This window comes from Monodon monoceros, unplaced genomic scaffold (assembly GCF_005190385.1).
Source record: "Monodon monoceros isolate NGI ecotype Baffin Bay Population unplaced genomic scaffold, NGI_Narwhal_1 Super_Scaffold_4, whole genome shotgun sequence".
Taxonomy (NCBI): Eukaryota; Metazoa; Chordata; class Mammalia; order Artiodactyla; family Monodontidae; genus Monodon; species Monodon monoceros.
This window is the reverse complement of record NW_021703781.1, coordinates 5,694,336-5,716,590: the sequence shown is the minus strand read 5'-3', so window position 1 is coordinate 5,716,590 and position 22,255 is coordinate 5,694,336. Positions and strand designations below refer to the sequence as shown.

General features: G+C 38.0%; 1 protein-coding gene across 8 annotated transcripts in view; it reads left to right on the top strand.

Annotated features, from left to right (window-relative positions):
- LYST (lysosomal trafficking regulator) overlaps positions 1-22,255 on the top strand; it is a 176,369-nt gene that overhangs the window by 9,127 nt on the left and 144,987 nt on the right. For 7 of the 8 annotated variants that reach the window (XM_029244992.1, XM_029244994.1, XM_029244989.1 and 4 more), the window contains 2 exons: positions 15,199-15,288; positions 19,101-19,299. In XM_029244992.1, the coding sequence (XP_029100825.1) occupies positions 19,108-19,299 (192 nt within the window). In that variant the 5' untranslated portion in view covers positions 15,199-15,288; positions 19,101-19,107. Of the gene's footprint in view, positions 1-15,198; positions 15,289-19,100; positions 19,300-22,255 lie in introns of those variants that run through there. The other variant, XM_029244991.1, reaches the window with a different exon arrangement.

Genomic DNA, 22,255 nt, shown 5'->3' with positions numbered 1-22,255 from the left:
ATATTTCTAAAGTCATACGTTCCACACTACTGAAATATATTTATTTTTTTCTACACCTTATTTTTTTAAAATAAAATCTCAGTGGTTTTGACAAAACCTGATTATGCACAGTTTAAGGAAACATTTAGAATGTGTAATTTTAATCCTAAATTAATCTTGATGTTTACTATTACTGTATGACTATTACTATATTGCTATTTTCTGACTGTTGTACTGTCACAAAAGTCCATAGCCTAAAAAATGTTTAGAGATCATCTACTTTGTTTTTGTTTAAACATGTATAAGAAGAATGGGGATCAGAAAGGTTAAGCACTTTGCCTGAGATGCTAAAGAGTTTGAGGCAAAACAGAAAACCAAAAGTCTCTTGACTTTTAGTCTAGTATTCTTTCTCCTATACCACCAACTTCTTGAACATTTTAATGCATTTTGAGAAAGTAATCCCATAACCAAAAGATGCCTTATACAACATGGAAAACAGAAGGGTTTGGCTTCTAGTGTGTAGTTTATTTATAACTTTAACCATTTTCTTTGCACGTGTCTACATATAGATCACAGTGATAGAAACTAGATTGTAATGATACCAATGTGGTCGAAAAAAAATATTAAGTGCAGGTTGAATTTGAAATGCATTCACTCAGGAAGTGTTTAGTACATATTCCGGTTTTATTTCTGTTCTCCATCACTCCCAACCCCTGTGCCTTTCTTTCCTGCTGTCTATCTATCTTCATGAATGGTTAGAGAACAATAGATGAAACAACTGGATCTCAGTTTGGTCTCACTGTTGTTTTTCTTGATGTGCAATGTTTTGTAACAGTAAACACATTTGTCTATAATTGCCTCAACTAAATCTTTTTCTTTAGAAGGGAAGCGAATTTTCATTGTGTCTGTAAGAATTACAGAGGAATGAGGAAACTAGTACTATGTACGTTTGCAAGGGGTCTTTAAAGCTTGTAAATATCTATGTTCAGTATTTCTAAAACTTATTTTGCAGACTCTTTTACCATATGCAAAGTATATATTAAAAACTGTTGATCATTATGATGTTGCTCTATAAATTATTTTTTATTTTTTCATTTCACATTTAGGATAAGGTTCCAAGATGTTTTTTAGTGTTTCTTTGGGAGGTATGGAAAACCATCATGTCTACTACTGATTTGAAAGAATTTTGAAACTGTAAACTCTGAATTATACTCTTTAACATAGGAAGAATAAACATCCAAGATTTTATTGCTGAAGTTTTTTGTTTTTAATATCAAAAATTTTTGGTAAGGTTTTTAGGTGTTTCTGTAGCACTTTCCTTAATACATCAAATTCTTGCTGTGGAATGGAGAAAGACTTTTGTAAATGTGCCTGTTTATTTCTTCATGCTTTAGCTGTGGGAATATTTCCTAAAGGAATTTGAATAACAAAATGCTTCCTATCAAAGTTAGTATTAAATGAATTTGTTTTTATTTATTGAGCTCTTCCCATTTGTGACAGTGTGTCAGGCACAAATGATTTTTTTTAAACAAATAAGACCTGATTTCCCTTCTTAAGGAAAGTATAATCTAGCTTTGAAAGAAACAATATAATTCTGTAATACAATATGGTGAGTCCTAGGATTAAGGCATGTAGAAAAGTAATTGGGAATTAATGGGAATTTCTGTAGCAGCAGCAACATGATTTAAAAAAAAACAACAGCAACAACAGTGAAATGGTGTTGAGAAAGTGTGTACCCTTAGGAGGAGTTATGGGGTAGTGCAGTGTGTTTTGGGATGTGTTGAGAGATTAAAAAGGTTAGATGGGGGAGGGAATCCCATAGCATGATGATAAGGAGTCGGGATCTTATTCCCTAGGAATTGGAGTGTCATTTATGATTTTTAAGGAATGTGGCTGACATTTTTAGCAGTTGTAGAATTTGAAGTGAATGGAAAATAGACCAGACAGGGTGACCAAATAAGAGGTTGCTGGTATGGCAAGTGAGAGAGATGAGAACCGGAGAATGCTTAAGCGTAAGTTTAGAGGGGAAGGACCAGACTCAAGATGATGACCATAAGAGCTACTAATTATTGATCTTCTGACAGTCTGCCGGGCCCAGCGCTGTCTCATTTAGTTTTAATATTCACAACAACTTGAGGTGCCCTTAGGAACTCAGTTTTATAGATAAGAAACTGAGACTTAGACGAAGTCAAGTACCCAGGGTCATAGAGATAGCAAGTAACAGATGCAGAGGTGAGCCAGCAAGCTGTCAAGAGGAAGAATTGGCTAGGCCCCGGATGAAGTGCTATTCTGTTTTTGTTTTGGTTTTTTTCTTTTTCCCAAAGTGACTGGGTAGAGGCCATTAACTGAAATAGGAATGAGGAAGGAAGAGCTGGTTTGATGGAGGGTAGGAGTCACTGTTTTGGAGAATAGACGTTTGTATACAGAGTGCAGAGAGATGGCCTGGGTCTGAATCCTGCCTCTGACACTTGAAGCTCTGTGACCTTGAGCAGTTAACGTAACCTCATGTGCTTCGGTTTCCAACACGTGACAAGTAGGGATATATCAATATTTGTACTTACGAGATTGTTATGAGGATTAAACCAGCCACTGTAGGAGAGTGCTTACAGAAGTGCCTGCTGTGTAGTAGTTAATCTTGGTAGGTGTTAGGTGTATCATCATCATTATCATTCTGTGAAAATCTAGAGATCTGTTATGAAGATGGATGAACTATTCAGTATAAAACTTCTAGCACAATTCCTTCCAGTAGGGATGTAAAGCCAGGGGAGATGCTTTACTGGGATGGGCCTTCAGAGTTCCTTTTAGTGCAGCCTTGCTATAACCACAATGTCTGAGAGTTTCCATTCTTTTATGGTGCTCAGGATCAAACACAGGTTCTTCTGAGTTATCTGGTTGCCCAATTTGTTTGGTTTAGAGAAAATGAACTGCTTGTTGAAGGGCTTAAGTTTGATACGTTTTGGTGTGACTTCCTCAGAATTTCTTTTAAAATTCTGCCTTGCTACACTGTGCCTGGGCTTCCTTTATTTCCTGGCCAGTTTTGTCATACAGGGAGCCAGGATGACCTCTCCTCTCTGGGCCAATCACAGGTTTCAAAGCAGCTGTGAAAGGAAAGCAAGAACGAAGACTTCACCCGTTTGGGGAAGGGGAGGGAAACAGGCAGTGGTGTTTGTTAGCTTCCTGAAATGTGAAAAAAATAGTATGTACACTTTTCTGGAGCCATTGCTTTCTTAGATTTTGACCCTTCCCCCGCCAGATCATTTTATTGAGTTTTACTTGAACAGCCTACACAATTCTACATAATTTGGAAATATTTCATTCAACACATTTTTGTACCTTGACTTAGCCTAAATGCATAATACAGAATAAAAGTAGGAACAGTATAAACATTTTCTTCCACATTTACTAGTTAAGGATTATCATGGTCCTATATATATATTTTTAAGCTTCTCGAAACATTTTTAAATTTTCTGCTTTTCCCACCAAGACCTAAGTTGGACAAACAGGTGTAAAATTCTGAACCATCAGGGCATGAAGCGTGACCTCATGTGATCCAAGTCCTTTCCGCTCTCCTTTCCACGTGTTTTCAAGTTGTGTCCCAGGCGGTGCATTGCTTTCTTCCATGACATATCAGCCATAGGCGGCAAGAGCGCTTGGAGGTGTAGGGACAGTGGGGAAGGCACGTGTGCCAAGAGCAGCGAGCTCCCACACCAGCCGAGAGCACTTCAGAAACAGCCTCAGCAGGTGGGTGCACAGAGAAGGAAGGTCACGGCTGTTCCAGCTTCTTTGCACTCGGCTGGCAGGCCTGGGCTGCTTTCTAAGGTGAGAAAGACCTAGGGGGTCCCAAGGAAAATGAGCAGTTAAGAATCATTCACAACCAGGCAGTGATTTCAAGTGAGATTAAAAGTTCTCCAATTATCATTTTCTGTTGGAGAATGGAGGAGCAAAATCAAGAAGAGGGTTGAATCACCTTTCATTCTCCCATTTTCGTCATTCATTTGATGGTTCTTGGCTTTGATACAGCAGAAATAAAAACAAAAAGGCTTCAAACCAACCTATCACCTGGGGCCAGGCTACTGCATACAAAACCTCTCCCAAGGACTGAGATAAAAGAACTTTGTCCCCCAAGCCCTGAAGAAGTCCTGTTTTGGTTAGGGAAATTTGTTGAAAGCTACAGCCAGCTGAGAAGCCATTGGCAACAGAGACAGAAAGCAGTGCACGTATACTTATTTCATTCAGTTGTAAACTGACAAGGTAAAGAAATAAAAATCCTACTGTTTATGTAATAGAACCCTATTAAGTCGTTTTAGGAAGGGACTAGAACTTACGTAGCAATCTACTTTCCAGAGATTCCTGGGCGTTCATCATTCGTGCATTCATTTCTGGCAGAGTCCGGTTGGACACAACCTTTCTCCCCATCCCGCCCTAGACCCTTTGGAATTGACTGCATCAAACGTTCTGCACTGCGAAGTCCCTTTAGAGTTTATAATGAAAAGCCAAACCTAAAGAGAAAAGAATCCTTACACCTTCTCTCCAAGCATCAGTGTGAAGAAAACTCAGTCAGCTTAGAATATACCAAATAACATACCAAAGAAAGGAGTATGACCCAGCAAACCAAAATGACCAGCCCCTGCCCCCCTCCCATGGTGCACCCCATCACACTGTAGTTATTTTCTTATCCTCGGTGGCTTGCTTGATGGCCGCCTATAGTCCTATATTTTTAATATGGAACACCTAGGTCAGAGCCAACTTTTACCTCTCTTATGTTGCAATCCTGGTCAGAGCTGAAGGTGTTACTTCTTGTTAAAATGTAAATACTTCTTTCTAGGAGGAGCAGAATTTTCCTTTTTTTCAGGTCACTTCTTGATGTAAACGAGAAATGGGGAAACATATGGAAAAAGATAACATGAACCTGTAGAAGACTAGGGTGGCAGGATACATTGCCTGGAGGACAGACAGACAGGCAGGGTTACTGCCTACTTACAGTTGCACTTAGTGCCAGACCTAATCACTAAAATGCTCTGACAGGTAGCATTCTAAAAGACACAGTTGGGCTGTGAGAAGTCTCTCAAAAATTTCGTGCAGTATTAGGAAGAACATTGGACAGGATCTGAAGACCCAGGTGTGAAGCCCTGTGACTTTTGGGAAATCTCTTAACCTCCATCTGCCTTAGGGTTCTTATCTATAAAATTCTGAGGAGGTACTAAGGTCATTTAACTCTCTGTGTGTTGATTCTCTAATAGATTTTCATTCTCAAGTAATTCATAAAATGTAAGCTCCATGGCAGTTTTCCTTTACTGGTAGTCAACTTGTTACTTACTTCAGTGTTAGTTGAAAAAACGTTAAGGATGGTAGTTACTTCTTATAAATGGTTGTGTTCCAAAGGTTCATGTCTAAGATAGTTATTCAGACTGTAAATGATTTGCCCTTAGAGACAACGTTGTATGAGGGATTTATATCCATAAGGCTGTTTAATCTACAGTATACCTGGAAGTGACGTTGTGAGAGAACCCTGGGAAGAAGGTTTGGGGAGGTGCTGCGATTACCTCAGCAAGCTTAACTGGCCTACTGTTTGCCTCACATGCTGCTACCCTACTTTCGGATCCCTTGCCCCAGACCGTCAGAGAGCCACCTCAGATGGCTTGGCGGTGCAGGAACACCTTCTCCCCTTGCCTGACAGGGTACTGGGCGGGGGTGGGGTGGGGTGGGGGTGCGGCCAGCTGTGTTGCCAGCAGTCCAAATTGGAACTGTCAATTCAGTTCCCCAGGGGGTCTGGGGGAGTTACTCAGACCCTGTAGGGTCTGGCGGAGTCAAAGCCTTAATCACGTTTTTTTCATGATACCACATTAGTATCTAAGGAGCTGGAGACCACAGTCCAAACTTCATAAGGATGTGTGTGACATCCTGACTTCGAATCAGATATTCTTTAAAGCAGAATTCAGAAAATCAAGTTCAGTGTTTGTCAAGAAGGGCCTGAGCTCTAAACAACTGCTATAGTCTAAAACAACTGTTATAATTCCTGTTGACGTTATTGATTAAATGGAAGTTGAACATCCTCCTCAAGTATGGTGAATTAGCAGTAATTACAGGATTGTGCGAGAAAGATTTATCTTATTGCTAAAGTGGTTTTTAACAGATCTCTGATTCAGCTATTTAATTTAGAGCTTTGTTAAAGTGTCACATCCTTTCCTAACTCTCATTTTATTTTAGTTATTTTTTTTGATGTGGACCATTTTGAAAGTCTTTATTGAATTGGTTACAATGTTGCTTCTGTTTTATGTTTTGTTTCGTTTTTTTGGCCCCGAGGCATGTGGGATCTTAGCTCCCCAACCAGGGATCGAACCCGCACCCCCTGCATTGGAAGGCGAAGTTTTAACCACTGGACCGCCAGGGAAGTCCCCCCAACTCTCATTTTAAATTTCAAGAATTTTATAAAAAATAAGCCCACAAAATATATTTTAATGTTTCATATTCAATGACTATCAAATTTTACTTCAATTTTCTCAAGACAATATTTATCTACTATAACATAGATTAAGATGCTTATATTAATAAAAATATACATAATAAAATGGATAAGCAACAAGGATATATTGTACAGCACAGGAAAATATAGCCATTATTTTGTAATAACTTTAGATGGAGAATAATCTATAAAAATATTAAATCACTATGCTATACACCTGAAACTAATATAATGTTGTAAATCAACTATACTTCAATTGAAAAAAAAGAAAACAAGCTACTTGCAAGAAGAGAAAAAATTTTGGTATGTAAATAGTATCCTAATAAACTTTCTGTCTTAAGTCTGTAGTTGGGAATCATTCTGATGGTTATTACTTAACATATGTAGTATGACCAAAAATTTACAGGGTAAAGCCTAGATTAACAGACATTTGCTTGCTTAAATGTTGTATAATTTAATTCAACCGATATGCCTTAACTAGCTTATTCCTTAAAGAGAATTCTGTTAATCTGAACAAGCTCAGTTCATAGCATCTTCTCCCCTTTCCCACACAAGTTTCCTGTATTTCAAACATATGGCTCTGTGTTGTGGTTACAAAAGTGTGTAGAGAGAGATTTTTAAATCTTGTTTCCTGGTGTACAGATTGCAAACTAGTGGACTTGAGTAAAGGTTCTGGGTAACATTTAGAGATAGCATTTGGTGTTAAGGAAACTTCTTTGCCCACTGTCTAATTTTTAATTGACCTGACAGAAGAAAGGCTGTGTCTTCTAAACTTGGGTTATTTTAGTTCTAGTTAATTAGCTCCAAAAATATCGTATAACTCCCAGGACAACTGTCATGGGATCTTGAACCTGTTGGCTTCAGTTTTTGTTTCCTATAGAATGTGGGGTTGGAGAATATGATGTCTAAAGTTTCTGCCATTGTGCAAAATGTACGCTTCTAACTTATTCATGTTTATTCCTTTATTCGTGTCATTTATGAAATTGTATAAATAGTGTTATCATTTTTCTCCTCCTAAGTTTTTTTGATTTTTAGTAATGTGTTGCAAAGAATGTGTGAGATCTTTGGGAAAGTCATTAATTAGTCTCTAATCAATATATATTGAACTGTGGAGAGATGGGATTTAGCATAGCTAAGAGTCCATATGAACCAACCCTTATTTTCATGAAGGCTGCTTCAAATCGTAACAGATTCTGATTCAACAGAATTCATTGAGTACTAATTATTCTGTGCATTATTTTGTTTAAGCCTCACAATAATCCTGTGATTTGTAGTACTCTCCTCCTTTTCGGTACATAGTACATTTCTGAAAAATATTCTTTCTAATGGTAATTTCTCTAATACTGTTGTAATTAACAGATTTAGGGAAGTACATAGTATTATTTTAAAAGACAATGTACCAGGATTTTTGGCATTTGATGAAAGATTAGGAATTGAGTGCTTCAGGTGGCACTGTTTGATAAGAAAAAAATACGCTTTTTAATCAGGCTATAAGAATAAACTTCATTGTTATAATCTTTTTTTCTTGTCTTCTTCCTTTTACTTCTTGTTTTCTGTAGAAGTCACAAGGTAGGGAAAAGATAAAAAAATGCAGGTACCCTCTGCTTTTATTTTCAGTGTTTCCTTGGAAACTACATCATCATAAAGCAGAACATTAACATTTCCATGCTAACTGGTCTGTGAGGAAAGGTTGCAGTGATCTTTTCTTCCTCCAGATGGCACTCTCTGTTGGAACATGCTCAGCTAGTGCCAAGCATTTAAAATAGAACTACATACAACATAATCCAAGAATGTTTACTGATATCATATAATCTCCGAAGATCCACATAGCAACTGTATGGGATGGACATCTTATGGAAAAGGAAGCCAAACTCCACACACCTCTGTGTGACTGGCTAGTAATTGCTTGATTCCAAATCTGCCGCCTTTGTTTTCACCACTGTCACAGTGTTGACAATCTGACTATTCAGAACAGATTCAGAAACTAAAAAAAATAGAATGAGTAATCAGACTTGTAAATATTTATTGAATAAGTAATAAATATTGGTTGAATTAATGAATGGATGAATTAGTGAAAAAGTGAACTGTAGCACAATGGACTCCACCCTTCTTATCACCATGGCCACTTGTTATTTGACAGTTCTTGAGAAGGAAACTTGGTGACCTTTGGAGTACTTCTTGCCATATTGTTGAGCTTGAGATTTTTAAAAAAATTTATTTATTTACAGCTTTGTTGGGTCTTCGTTGCACGTGGGCTTTTCTCTAGTTGCGGCGAGCGGGGGCTACGCTTCGTTGCGGTGCGTGGGCTTCTCATTGCGGTGGCTTCTCTTGTTGCGGAGCACAGGCTCTAGGCGTGCAGGCTTCAGTAGTTGTGGCTCTCAGGCTCAGTAGTTGTGGCTTGCGGGCTCTAGAGCACAGGCTCAGTAGTTGTGGTGCACGGGCTTAGTTGCTCCGCGGCATGTGGGATCTTCCCAGACCAGGGATTGAACCCGTGTCCCCTGCACTGGCTGGCGGATTCTTAACCACTGCGCCACCAGGGAAGTCCTGTTGAGCTTGAGATTTTATCTTCAATGGTAAATGTAATATCATTGGTTGCACTGATTAAAACACAGAAGTGACAAGGTCTTTTCAAATGCAGAAAGGTGAAGAATGTATGTAGTAATGGCTTGGTGTAGGGGCAGGTGTAGTCGTTCTATATGTCAAGAAAATAAATGTTTGAAGATCCACAAGACTGAGGGTGAAAGCTTAATTCTGTGATCTTTTGGATAATAGGTTGTAGAAATTAATCACAGAAGCAGATCAGAGCTAAAATATCAAAGTCAGCTATCCAAATGTCTGTGGGAAGTCTCACTCAATAAAGCAAAACTTATGTTGTTGAGTATTTCATTTCCAGAAGGTAAAGGAAATAATCGGGGAGCTGATACTCTGAGCCAAATTTTGACCCACTGTGAGGGCTTAGTTAGACAGTGAACATAATGGGAATCCTGAGAGAAAAGTCATGTCAGTCATTCAAATGATTGCCTTCTCTGTGCCACGTACTATTCTAGATGCTGTAGATTTAGCAGTGAATGCAACAGAAAAATTCCCTGTCATCAAGGAGCTTTCAAGAGCTTATAGTGATCTATTGTCCAGAAAACTAGCTTCATGGTTACTTGGCTACAGTAACCTTTCACTTCACCTCAGACGCTGACTTGCAGGGTCACACTCTGGATGTTGTCATCATCTGGAACTGCTTGCTTAAAAAATCTGTGAATTCCAGTATCTTCCGTAGCACATTCTCTGTTCTTCTCTCTCATAGGGATTGATTACCTGTATGTCAACATTTGCCTGGTGTCTTTCTCTTCCCTACCCAGCCTGTACACATTTTGACCATATGGATCGTTCTTTCACCTGTACCCCTGATTCCCTTCCACTTATGCTTCTGCTGCCTCCACCCACCAGAACCCTCATTTCAAGACCAGTGATACAATCTGTATTCTCTCCTGTTAGATCCAAGCAGCTGAATGCTGCTGGAGAATCTCAAATAGCTGAGGAAATTGACACCATCAGAAATTCACGTTTACAAGCGCATCAATAAATCCTTTTATTTATCCTTGGTCACCATTCTCTCCATCCTTGTTTTCCTGCTGCTCATTTTGCTTTTTGATACCAAACTTATTGTAATTCTTCCAAGGACTTGACTTGGGCCTCTCTTCCTGTCTGTAATGCCTTTCTTCTCTCCTTGTCTCCCTTTACCTGTTCTGCTTTTTCTTGAAGATTATCTCCTTCATAAAGCTTCCCTGACTCCTCAGATTGGGTTCAGTGCACCTTATCAGTATGCAGTACCCTGTGTGTTGGTTTGCCTTTGCCACCATAACGTGATCTTCCTGAGGGGCAGAGACTGGGACTGCTTTCACAGTGTGTATTCTTAGTGCCTGGCACAAAGGGGGTGTTTAGTAAATGATAGCTAAATGAATACATAATAAACAGGAAGAAGAATATGAAGCAAAGCTGGAATATAGAGAATTGGAAATGCAGAGTTCCTAAAGTTCAAAGAAAAGTTAGGTAAGGTGCCATGGATACAGTTTCTAGAAGGGAAAGTGGTTGTAAGATGACCATAGACTGGTCTTTATGGAACAATTGGAAATAATATGTGAAGAAAGGTAGAGGTAAAGTGGCCAATTGAACTCAGATTTTAAAATAACCTGCAGAAGAAGGATATGAAACAAATAACAAAAACAAAATTATTTATATATAAAAGAGGAACACAAACCTCTGAAAATAATGAGCTGAGGTTTTGAAAAAGGTTAAGGCTGACCTTTTTACATTTTATATATAGAAGATGAAAACAACAGGCAAATAATAGATTCCTCCTTGAAACAAACTGACCCTATAATCAGATACAGAGAGTAAATGAAACTTCTCAACTTCTGTTTTCTTTCTGTCTTCTCTGACACGAAGAACGGTCTACACACAGACTAATCAGTGTAGAAGTAAGAAGTATAATAGAAAATTTAAGCCCAAGAGTGAGGAGGAGATTGTATCAGAATCTCTGGTTTCTCTAAATGAATTCACATCCCAGGTTCAGGTTCTGAGAAAATTTGTTAATGTCATTGCTGGACTGGTAATCTTTGAGTTATTATGGTAAATTTGAAAAATTTCAGAAGACTGTGGAGGAATAAAGTTTCAAAATTATAAAAAAGAGTGTAGATTCCATAGATTTTAGTGAGTTTGAAGTTACCTTCACAAAAGATTCTAGCGATCATTTTAAAAGATTTGCAAACGTTTACAGAAGGACTAGATGGGCAGTAAAGGTTAAGTGGATTCTCTAAAACTAATTCATGCAGATCACCCAGTTTCTACTTTTGATGGGGATGTACAGGTACACATCAGGAAAGTGCTGTAGCTGTAACATACGTAGATTTCCACAAGGTGTTTGACATCATCTGTTCTATCATTCTGTTCTTGGGGACACAATGGAGAGTGGGACTATAGTATGGGTACAGTTACTGAACAGCGGAACTTGATCTTAGTTATTAACTGGCAGCCATGTGGGAAATCTTTTAGGGGCTGCAGTTTTGACCCTGTTCCACTCGTCAGATTAAAACACCTCCCACTTCTGACTCTCAGCTGGTAAACTTGTGGTTTATTTCACTGAGAAGATAGAAGCCTCCAAATCTTGGTCCTCCCACTGCCAGATACACGAGTCTTCCTGCATCTGTACTCATGAACTCTGTCATGCTTCTTACTCCGTCGGATGAACTGTCCCTGTTGCTTCCACTTGCACATTGGATCCTCTTCATTTTGCCTCCTCATTGGCCCTGGTATTATCTCCTCTCATTCTAGTTTTTCATCTATTTTCCTTTCTCTGTTGGAGAAACATGCTGTACAAACATGCTATGATATCTCAGCTTACAAACATGCTGTTATATCTTTTTTTCTTAAAAAAAAAAAAAGAAATAGCCAACAACAACTCCCCTATCTAATGTCCCTTTCAAGCTACCACCCATTTCCTTGCTACCCTTTTGGGCAGAGCTTCTCTAAGGAGTTTTCTAGACCCCTTGCCTCCATTTCTTCACCACTCTTTGCGACTCCACTGAGGCCACTCTTGGACACGGTTGTCTGTAACTTCAGTGTTGCTAAATCCAGCGGTCAGTTCCCAGTTTCCATCTTACTCAACCTCTCAGCGATATTTGACACAGTTGATCAATCTTTCCTGTTTCAAGTTTTCCTCCCCTGGTTTCTGGGAAGGACCACTCCAGATTTTTTTTTCCCGCCTCACATGTTATTTCTTCCTGGTCTCCTATGCTGGAATCTCCCTGAGTCAGTGGTGTTAACCCCAGGGCTCAGTCCTAGAACCTCTTCTCTGCCCCACTTACACTCATTCTCTGGGTCCCCACTGTTCAATACCATAGCCACTAGGCACAGTCCCCATCATTGCAGGAAGTTCTGCCAGACAGCACTGCTCTGGGTTGTTTCATCCATCTGGTCTCATTAAACTGCATCTATATGCTGATAACTCCCAAACTGACTCACCAGTCCCATCCTCCCAGTTTGGTATATCCAGCTGCCTGCTTGATATCTTTTACTTGCTTCCTGAGAGACCCATCAAACTTGACATAGCTAAAGGCGAACTTTATTTTCCCTCCCAACTAGTCTTACCTGTCCGTGAACTGCGCTATTCTGTCTCTTTTTTTTTGGGGGGTGGGTGGGCAAGGAAAGGAGGGTGGGCAGGAAGGAGGCTTCCATTCATCACGAGAGTTCCAGAGGAACACTTACTTCTGTTTCTTCTTTCTACATCTGACTTCAGTCCCTGAGAAGTAGGAGCGAGAGGCTTTTCTCACTTTTGTGGTAATGTTTAACTTCTCTCTTTCTTCTCTTCACTCAGTATCCAGTGCATCAAACATACACTAATCTCAGAGCCCTGGAATACTCTTTCCCTGGATACTCACACGGGCTGTTTTCTTACTTCATTCAGGGTTTTGCTCGGATATCACATCTTCAGGCATTCCTCGCCAGCCCTATCTGAAGTAGCATTCCTGTCACTCTGTACCCTTATTCTGTTTTACTTTGTTTTCATAGCACTTAGTACTACTACGTGACATTAGAATGGGTTTATTTTTTCTGTCTCTACCCCACTAGAATCCATGACGGTAGGGATTTTATTTTTGCTCTATAGTCAGTGTCAAAAATAGTAGCTGGCGTATAATGAATGCTCAATAAACATTTGTTTAATTAAATGGCATATTGATGAAATTTCTGATGACATAAAACTAGGGGTTATAGCTAATACATTGTCAGGTTTTGTTTTGTTTTGGGCATTTATATTTTACACTGTACCTGTCACTGAATTAGAGAAAGTGAAACCTGCTATTTTTCTGGGAAGGTCATTTATATGATTAGAGGCATTTTGTTATTATGCTTTTCATTTATGGTAAATTTTAAGAATATAAAAATTCTAGTAATATTGTTGGGAGCAAGTCTTACTTATTATGTCACCATAACAATAGTTGTATTAGAAGGTGAAAATTGTAATGATGATGAATTTAAAATTTGGCATGATAGTTATAAAGTGCAAAAAGTAATAAGACACAGTTCCTGGCCTTAAGGAACTCATGACCTAGGAGGTAAGACAGTCATATAGATAAGTAGCTACAGGGTGTCCATGTAGTTTGGAAACAGGGGCAAAAGTATATAATGTCCTAAGCACATCTTCAATTTATTTTTTAAAAAACCCTGTATTTTCAGACTTTATGGACACCCAGCATAATATAGGGTGATAAAAGCTAGAATACAGCTGTGAATAAAGAGTGATGGCAGAGTGAAGGAGGGCACAGCTGACTGTGCTGGCGGATAGGATTATGATCTTGGATGGAGTGAGACTCCATGGATATCCAAGCTGGGCTGTGTAAAATATGGAGCTAAAGAAGCCATGTCAGTTTAAGAACATTAGAAAAATCCCTCAGCTTGGCCTAGAAATGTCCCTCGGTAAGAGAGAGAAACAGATGGATCCGGTTGTCTGTCAGCCTTCACTTCTAATGGCCAGGCTGAGTGAGCTGGAATTGTTTTAGGATCGTGAGATAAATCGCTCCACCTTGTAGTAGTCCAGGCTAGAGGGTGCCGGTAGTCAGCTCAATTCATACAAGACCTCATGCTCATGATTTTTTTTTTTTTTTACATCTTTATTGGAGTGTAATTGCTTTACAATGGTGTGTTAGTTTCTGCTCCATGATTTGATTGATAATTTCCCCGCCCAAATTCTAGAGTTAAAACTACAGGGATGATGCAGTAGGAGCAGGTCTGGAAGGTGTTTTGAGACTCCATTCCAGGGCTGTTTTGTTTGGTCGAGCAGTTGATGCACTGGTGCTTGGCCAGTGGAGTGCGCGAGTAGGACTGAAATCTAGCCTGTGCTTTGATAGCTGTGTGCCATGGGCTGCATCAGCCTAGGAGGAGGTGCTTTTTCCCTAATTCACACAAAGTCCTATGTAGTGTAACAGCTGCTCTGTCCTATTTCCTGCCTACTCTATTGTCAAGGGCCTAGAATAGTGTGGTACGAGAACTGTTTGTCAAGCTGAAAGGAATTCAAGACAGTTCTCTAGATTTGAGCATTTTAAAGCAATTAAGGTCGTTTTGATTTTATAAACTTGTGGTTCAAAATAAACCTTTATGTTTGCCTTATAACTGTAATAAGGAAGTTTTTTCTCATGCCTCTGCCTGGTAAAAACTGTAGAGAAGGAGAAAACTACAGAGAAGCACCTTCTTGCTACCCCAGAAGTAGGAATTTATCCTTTGGTATTCTAGAAATAGCCTTCATTGTGTTATACACAAAAGATTAATTCATTTTTAAAAATTCAAGAAGGAAAGGAAATTTGGTGGTGGTTTATTCATTGTTTGGCTGTAGTATTTTCTGATTTCTCATATATCCTCAACCTAGATTTCATTGTTAAGAAGACTGATGTTGCCTGATTCTCCTTCCTTTGTAGGGATTTACCTGGAGGTTATAAGTTGGGGGTTGGGAGAAGAGCCGTGGGGAGCTACAGTCAGGTTACCTTTTTCAGATCAAATATGTTCCAAGACTCCATCTCTCAAGACACGATTCTTGAAGCTACAGGCATTTTTTAGTGTGTTCTTGAGATTCAAAAAAATCGTTGTCTGTTTCATACATCAGATATGAAGACTGGCCTCTTGTTTTTATGTCAGAACTTCAGTTGTTAAAAATATTTGTTTTACTATTGCTGTTAATATCTTTCTCCTTTTTTTTTTTTTTTTTTTGGTAGGTGAAGCTTTGTTCTAAGATTATTTGTTTCGTCTAGTTCATGAACTCAAATCCTAAAGACCCTAAATGTTACAGAAGTGTTGAAAGATTGGTAAGTATTTAATGTAACATATATTAGCAGTCAAAATCCTTGGTTCAGTCCAAGACTTTGAAACTATATAGTTATGTGACATTAAATTTTTAAACCCCAAAGTGAAAACAGCTAAACTTTCTAGATATGTAAATTGTGGTTTATTCATACCATGGCATATTGCACAGTGGTTTAAAGGAATGAACTTAATGTCGAGGGGGAAAAGCAAAGTTATGAGAGGATGCATATAATATACTATTTTTTATCAATTTTTATTGGAGTATTGTTGCTTCACAATGTTGTGTTAGTTTCTGCTGTGCAGCAAAGTGAATCAGTTATACATACACATATATCCACTCTTCTTGAGATTCCCTTCCTATCTAGGTCACCACAGAGCACTGAGTAGACTTCCCTGTGCTTTACAGTAGGTTCTCCTTAGTTATCTATTTTATATATAGTAGAGTATATGTATCAATCTCAATCTCCCAATTCATCCCACCCACCTATAATATACTGTTTATATAAAGTGTTAAAAATAACTAAAACAGTACTGAATATTTTATGGCTGTAACATTGTCAAAATTATAAAAATATGTATGGAAATGATAAACAGCAACTAGAGAGGTGGAAGAGGTGTGGGTGGAGTGTGGCTTTCCTGTACTATAAGGTTTGATTTCTTTACACACATACACACACACACAGACACACCCACACATGGGAACTGAACTGAACATAGCATAGTGTTAATACTTGCTAGATCTGAGGTCTGAGCATTGGCTATAACCTCACGTTATACGTTCTTTGCACTTTTCTGGGTATTTTAAATATTCCAAAGAAATCTTTAAAAATTACCATGCAATCATCTTTTCAGTTGACATTCAGAACGGCTGAAAGGCAATAGGTAAATTCAGCATTCCTATTAGATGCATAGGAAGAAATAAGTATTTCTTAATGTGCAAAGCAAAAGTGTCCCCATCACCCCTACCAGTGTTGTTCTGCTAGTACTCATGCAATTGAAAGAGTAGAAAGTGTGTGAATATTGGATAGAAAAATTCAGAATTTTTGTTATTTGTAGATGACAGGGTTTTATATCTGGAAATTCTGAGAAAATCAATAAGAGAGTTCAGTGAGAAGTTTGGACATATGAGTAAAGTTTGGATATCTCAAAATAAATCTACTTCCTATAGGCCTCCTATATACCAGTTTTCTATCCGAGTAAGAATGTATCAATATAATGGAAAATAAAATCCCATTCAGAATAATGGCAAAAACCATAAAACACCTTGGAATAAACCTAACAGAAACGTGTGAAGCCTATCATATGAAGTAACAGCAATTTCTACTTCAAGGAAATAATAGGATAAATGTGCAAATATTGTAAGGATGTTTATTGCAGCTTTGTTTATGATAATAAGAAACTAGAAATAACCTAAATGTCTAACAGTGACAGATTGGCTACATAGTGATAGTACATCTAATAATGAAATATATGAACTGTATGTAATATATACATGCAGTGGAATGTATTAAAAAGAGTAAGCATGCAGCTATTAAACAGAGGAAAAGAGAGCTCATGGGAAAAGATTTCTGAAATATCTAAATGAAACAAGCAGGTAATAGATCATCTATGTGTAATACCCTCTACATGTAACTGTGTGTATATTTTATACACGTTTTTAAATCAGGAAAAATGTTTCTGCATATATTATAATACTTTTTACTGACATGGCATCTTGTGCTTTTGGGAAGTGGGATTGAAATTATTTCCTCATTAATTGTCTAAAAATTCACATTAATTTTCATTATCTTAATTTCTTGAAGATGGGCCCTAATTATTACCGCAGTTTCTTAGTTTTTCACATTTTTATTGTTCGTAAAGTTGCACTGTGCCTTGCAAATGATGGTGTCTTAGAAACACTGTCAGTGGGCTGCAGTTGTGGAAGAGTTGTTCTTGTGTGCCCATGAGGTGACCTGGGTCATAGCTGTTCACATTGTCAGCGCTTCAGTTGAGTAACATGAATTGTTGTACTATATCTGATGAGTTTTCAATGCTTCCTGGTTATTTTCTGAAATTTTCTACCGACCTCATCTGGTGAGGTTAAGAAAGCCACCAGCATCAAAACTTACAGGAGGATGTCAGCCTCTTTGGAAGAAAATCCCGAGAACAATAGGGTAGCACTCTTAAGAAATGTTGCATGGTGGATGGTCCTGGTGGTCCAGAAGGTGATATTGTATGGAAAATTCTAAGTGATAAGAAAGCATTGTATTATAGTTTAATTGGCAGTGTTCTTTCTTTTTAGTAGTGCACTAAATAATTATGTATCTTAAAATCAATGACAGATTAAGTGAAATAAATTAATAAAGTTGGATAAATACAGACTGAATATAAATCAGGTTACTTGATTTATTGAACAATTTTACTTTACAAAAGCTTATAAAGAAGTAATATAATACATAATAGCGGCTATTGCTGCATTTTGGGATAATGAGCGATGTACCTTTTTTTATACTTTTATTTTCCTAATGTTCAATATTTAAAATAATGGTACTTGTTATATTATAGAGGGGATTGTTATTGTAACAATACCTAGAATTCTGATGGGAATCCAGGAATTAAACCATCAGGCTCTTGAATGAATAGGAACCAAAGTAGTATTAGGAATTTCTTCGGTCTCTCCCTTTCATGTTTATCTCTTTCTGCATCCTCTTGGTTAATTTTCACTCAGTTGGCCTCAGCTACCTCATAGTGACCACCACAGGGTCATCTCTCTGTGACTTTCCAGCACAACTATGCCCCTAATTCAAATTCCTATGAGAGAGAAAGAAAACTTGATTGGCCAAGGCCTCTTTGCAGGCTGCACCATACGAGTCACATCTTGCAGCCATCGTATTTGTTGGCTGATCCTGAATCAGGTGTGTGTCAGCTGATTTGGGCCCAGAGATTGGCAGTCCTCTTGGCAGTAGACATAGTCACATGGCCCACTGCCTTCTCAGCAGGGACGATGGAAGGTCTTCCCCCAAAGGGTGAAGGAAGACTGCAATACACATTTCATTTAATTTAAGCTGTCAGGTTACAAGGTTCTCAGGGTAACTGGGTGTCTCAAAATTACTTTTAATCCTAAAATTAAACTATTTTGAAATTCTTTGGGGATTTTGTTCTTCATGCTTTTTCCTCTTCTGAAGATTTATACATGTTTTTCTTTACATTTGTGTTTTGCCTCTCTTTTGTCTGTTTTACTATACTGTTTTCCTTAATCCTGAAATGTCACACTGCCCTTTATTTGATTCAGATGTGTAGCAAGAAATGAAGTGCCATAACTTCAGCTGCTAGAATTCTTGTATTTTTATTCACCTGGTGGTAAATCTTTTCCCCACCCACCCCTCATGTGTTTGAGGACGTGGGTCAGTGATTGTGGCTTCTATCAAGTGAAAAACAGTTTATATTTTTAAAAGATCCATTTATCTTTCAAAACATGTACAGCAAGAATATTTTATAAGTTATGCATTTACTTTTATTCTGCAGTGAGGCGTTTAAGAGAGGAAGTCAGCATCTACCTTAACTGCCACCACTCCCTAGTGTCTTCTCTCCCCGCACTTTCACGTACCCGTGCATGGTTCTACTCAGCCATTTCACGCCCAGGACTAATTTCTGCCATGTAGGAATATTTAAGGAGCCCCTGACTAGGTCTATGTCTGAAAAGATTATAAGGTTAGATACCAATGCCCAGTAATTTAAAGTTAGTCTTCAGTTAAAAACAAACAGCAACAAAAACACATAGTTTTAAACAAAATTTTTAGTTTTTCTAATCTCTTTTCTATTACTTATTTTATAGCTCGGTCATGAGCACTGACAGTAACTCATTGGCACGTGAATTTCTGACCGATGTCAACCGGCTTTGCAATGCGGTGGTCCAGAGAGTGGGGGCCAGGGAGGAAGAAGAGGAGGAGACACACATGGCAACCCTTGGCCAATACCTTGTCCACGGCCGAGGATTTCTGTTACTTACCAAGCTAAATTCTATTATTGATCAGGTAACATTTTCATATCAAATCATTTTTTTCATCACTAAATTTTAGTTAATTATAGATACGTAATTTCTGGGTTACATAATTTCTGAGAGTCTCTTTGAGATAAAGTTCTATCACATCACTCAGACAAGGAAAAGTAGCCGCATTTGTGAACATATTATTTATTTGGATACTTTTCAAAATGTCTAAAATACCTTACAGTTATATATAGCCTTTCTTCTAAAATGGTTTCATATACACTATGCTTTTTATCCTAATTCCAGTGTGAGATAACTATGATTATTAGTAGAGATAAGATCACGATTCAGAAACATCATGCATTTGCACTTTCAGTAAGTATCAGGTATGTTTTTGAAAAGTTTAGTGTAAATGATATCTAGGGAACTTGCTAATTCTGGGGTGAAAAAAGTAGAGAATCCTTTGTGTAAGCTAATAATTACTAAGTCTTTCATCTTGTACACATCTAGTTTTTCATACACTACTGTGTTTGCTTAAACTATGTTAAGACCATATGGTATTTTGCTGTTTCCTTGTTATAGAATTAACAGAATTTTAAAGCTAGTTGGGACTATGGAGATGTTTTCATCTAACCTCCTTTGGTAGGTGAAAGACTGAGATCTGGAAACGTTAAGTAGCTCATACAAGGTTAACTTGAAGCCCAGATGTGATTTATATCTATTTCACTTTAGTAGAAAACAAATACTTATTTTATGAAGGAAAAGTCCACCATCTACTAATTAATGCAGTTAGATAATAATATTTCAATCAACTTGAATTTAAAGGATAATAAGGGCTCTGCAGCACCAATATGATGGACAGCTTTAAACACTTTAAATGTTACTGGCTTTAGATGTAAACTTAACCATTGTAAAATAAAATTTCTTTGCCATGAAAGCATTTTGCTAATAAATACATATATTGGGTAAACATAGATACTAAAATTAAACAGTATCTGTTTTCACTGTAAGCTAAGGAACCTAACAAATATAAATCAGGACGTATTTGTTCACTGTGGTGTCTACCTGTCATGGAATTTTCCAGAATATTTGCAGGTTTATGTATTTTTAAATTTTATTTATTTTTATTGAGGTAGCATTGATTTATAACATTATATAGGTTTATATAATTTTATTCTTTTTTCTGAATGTGGTTTATCAAATGTGACTAAATATAATTTAATTTTTATATATTTGTATGACTCTTTTTGTGTGTGTGTGTGTGTGTGTGTGTGTGTGTGTGGTACGCGGGCCTCTCACTGTTGTGGCCTCTCCCGTGGCGGAGCACAGGCTCCGGACGCGCAGGCTCAGCAGCCATGGCTCACGGGCCCAGCCGCTCCACGGCATGTGGGATCTTCCCGGACCGGGGCACGAACCTGTGTCCCCTGCATCAGCAGGCGGACCCTCAACCACTGCGCCACCAGGGAAGCCCTGTATGACTTTTCCATAAATAAATTTTAAAATCAGAAAAAATTATTTGTTAGACCACATATAGTGATGTGAAATTCAAAATTTTGATGACTTACTGTGCATATCATGCTCTGTTCATCTTCTTACCCCACATTAGGACAACTCAGTGCTTTCTCTCTTTTTTTCTTAACATACTATATAAGTAGCATCAGAAATATCAGTTACCCAGGAATAAATCTGATAAATTATGTACAAATTTCTCTATAAAATTCTATAAAAAATTGTTGAGAGAAACTAAAGAAGACCCAAATAAGGGCAGAACTACATAATTTTCATGTATTGGGAAAAATTAATATTGTAAATATATCTGTTTTCTCCAACTTGATCTATAGATTCCAATGCAATCCCAATCAGAATCTCAATGGCTTTTTTTAAATGACAGCTTTATTGAGCTATAGTTCACATATCATAAAATTCACCTATTTCATATGTACAATTTGGTGGTTTTTAATGTAGTCACACATATGTGCAACTGTCACCACAGTCAATTTTAGGACATTTTCATCCTCTCAAATAGAAACCGGTGCCTTTTAGCCATCACTCCCCTATCCCTCCCTTCCCCCTTGGCCCTAAGCAAACATTAATCTACTTTCTGTCTTTCTCTTTTAAGTTGTGAAATATCTTTTAATGTACTATTAAATGATTGAACGTGTTCACGTCATAATTGCAGCAACACTTTTTCCTATGGTAATATTTTTTAATGCCCTCTTTCCCCCAGTCACTCACTTTTTGGAATATCTGTAGCAATGGTAGTAGGGACAGTAGAAGTAGAAGTAGAGTGAAAATAAATAGCCATTTTAAAAATGAGACTTCTCGGGCTTCCCTGGTGGCGCAGTGGTTGAGAGTCCGCCTGCCGGTGCAGGGGACACGGGTTCGTGCCCCGGTCCGGAAAGATCCCGCTTGCTGTGGGGTGGCTGGGCCCGTGAGCCATGGCCGCGGAGCCTGCGTGTCCGGAGCCTATGCTCTGCAACTGGAGAGGCCACAACAGTGAGAGGCCCGCGTACCGCAAAAAAAAAAAAAAAGAGACTTCTCAAGATTTAATTGTTTAAACCAGAAAATGGAGAATGATCTTTTGGCTCTTTAAGGGGAATTTAATTGCATAAGATTTAATCATTTAAAATGGAATCAAAACACTAGATGCTGTACAGGAGGAACTTTAGCTTTTTGTTTTTTAATTGGGGTATAGTTGTTTTACAATGTTGTGTTAGTTTCTGCTGTACAGCAAAGTGAAGTAGAGTTCCCTGTACTATAGAGCAGGTTCTCATTAGTTATCTATTTTATGTATACTAGTATATATATGTCAGTCCCAATCTCCCAGTTCATCCCACCCCCACTTCCCCCCTTGGTGTCCATACGTTTATTCTCTTACGTCTGTGTCTATTTCTGCCTTGCAAACTGGTTCATCTGTACCATTTTTCTAGATTCCGCATGGAACTTTAACTTTTGTATCTGTGCTTCTCATGAGTTGGAACACTTCTTGGATACTCTAGAGA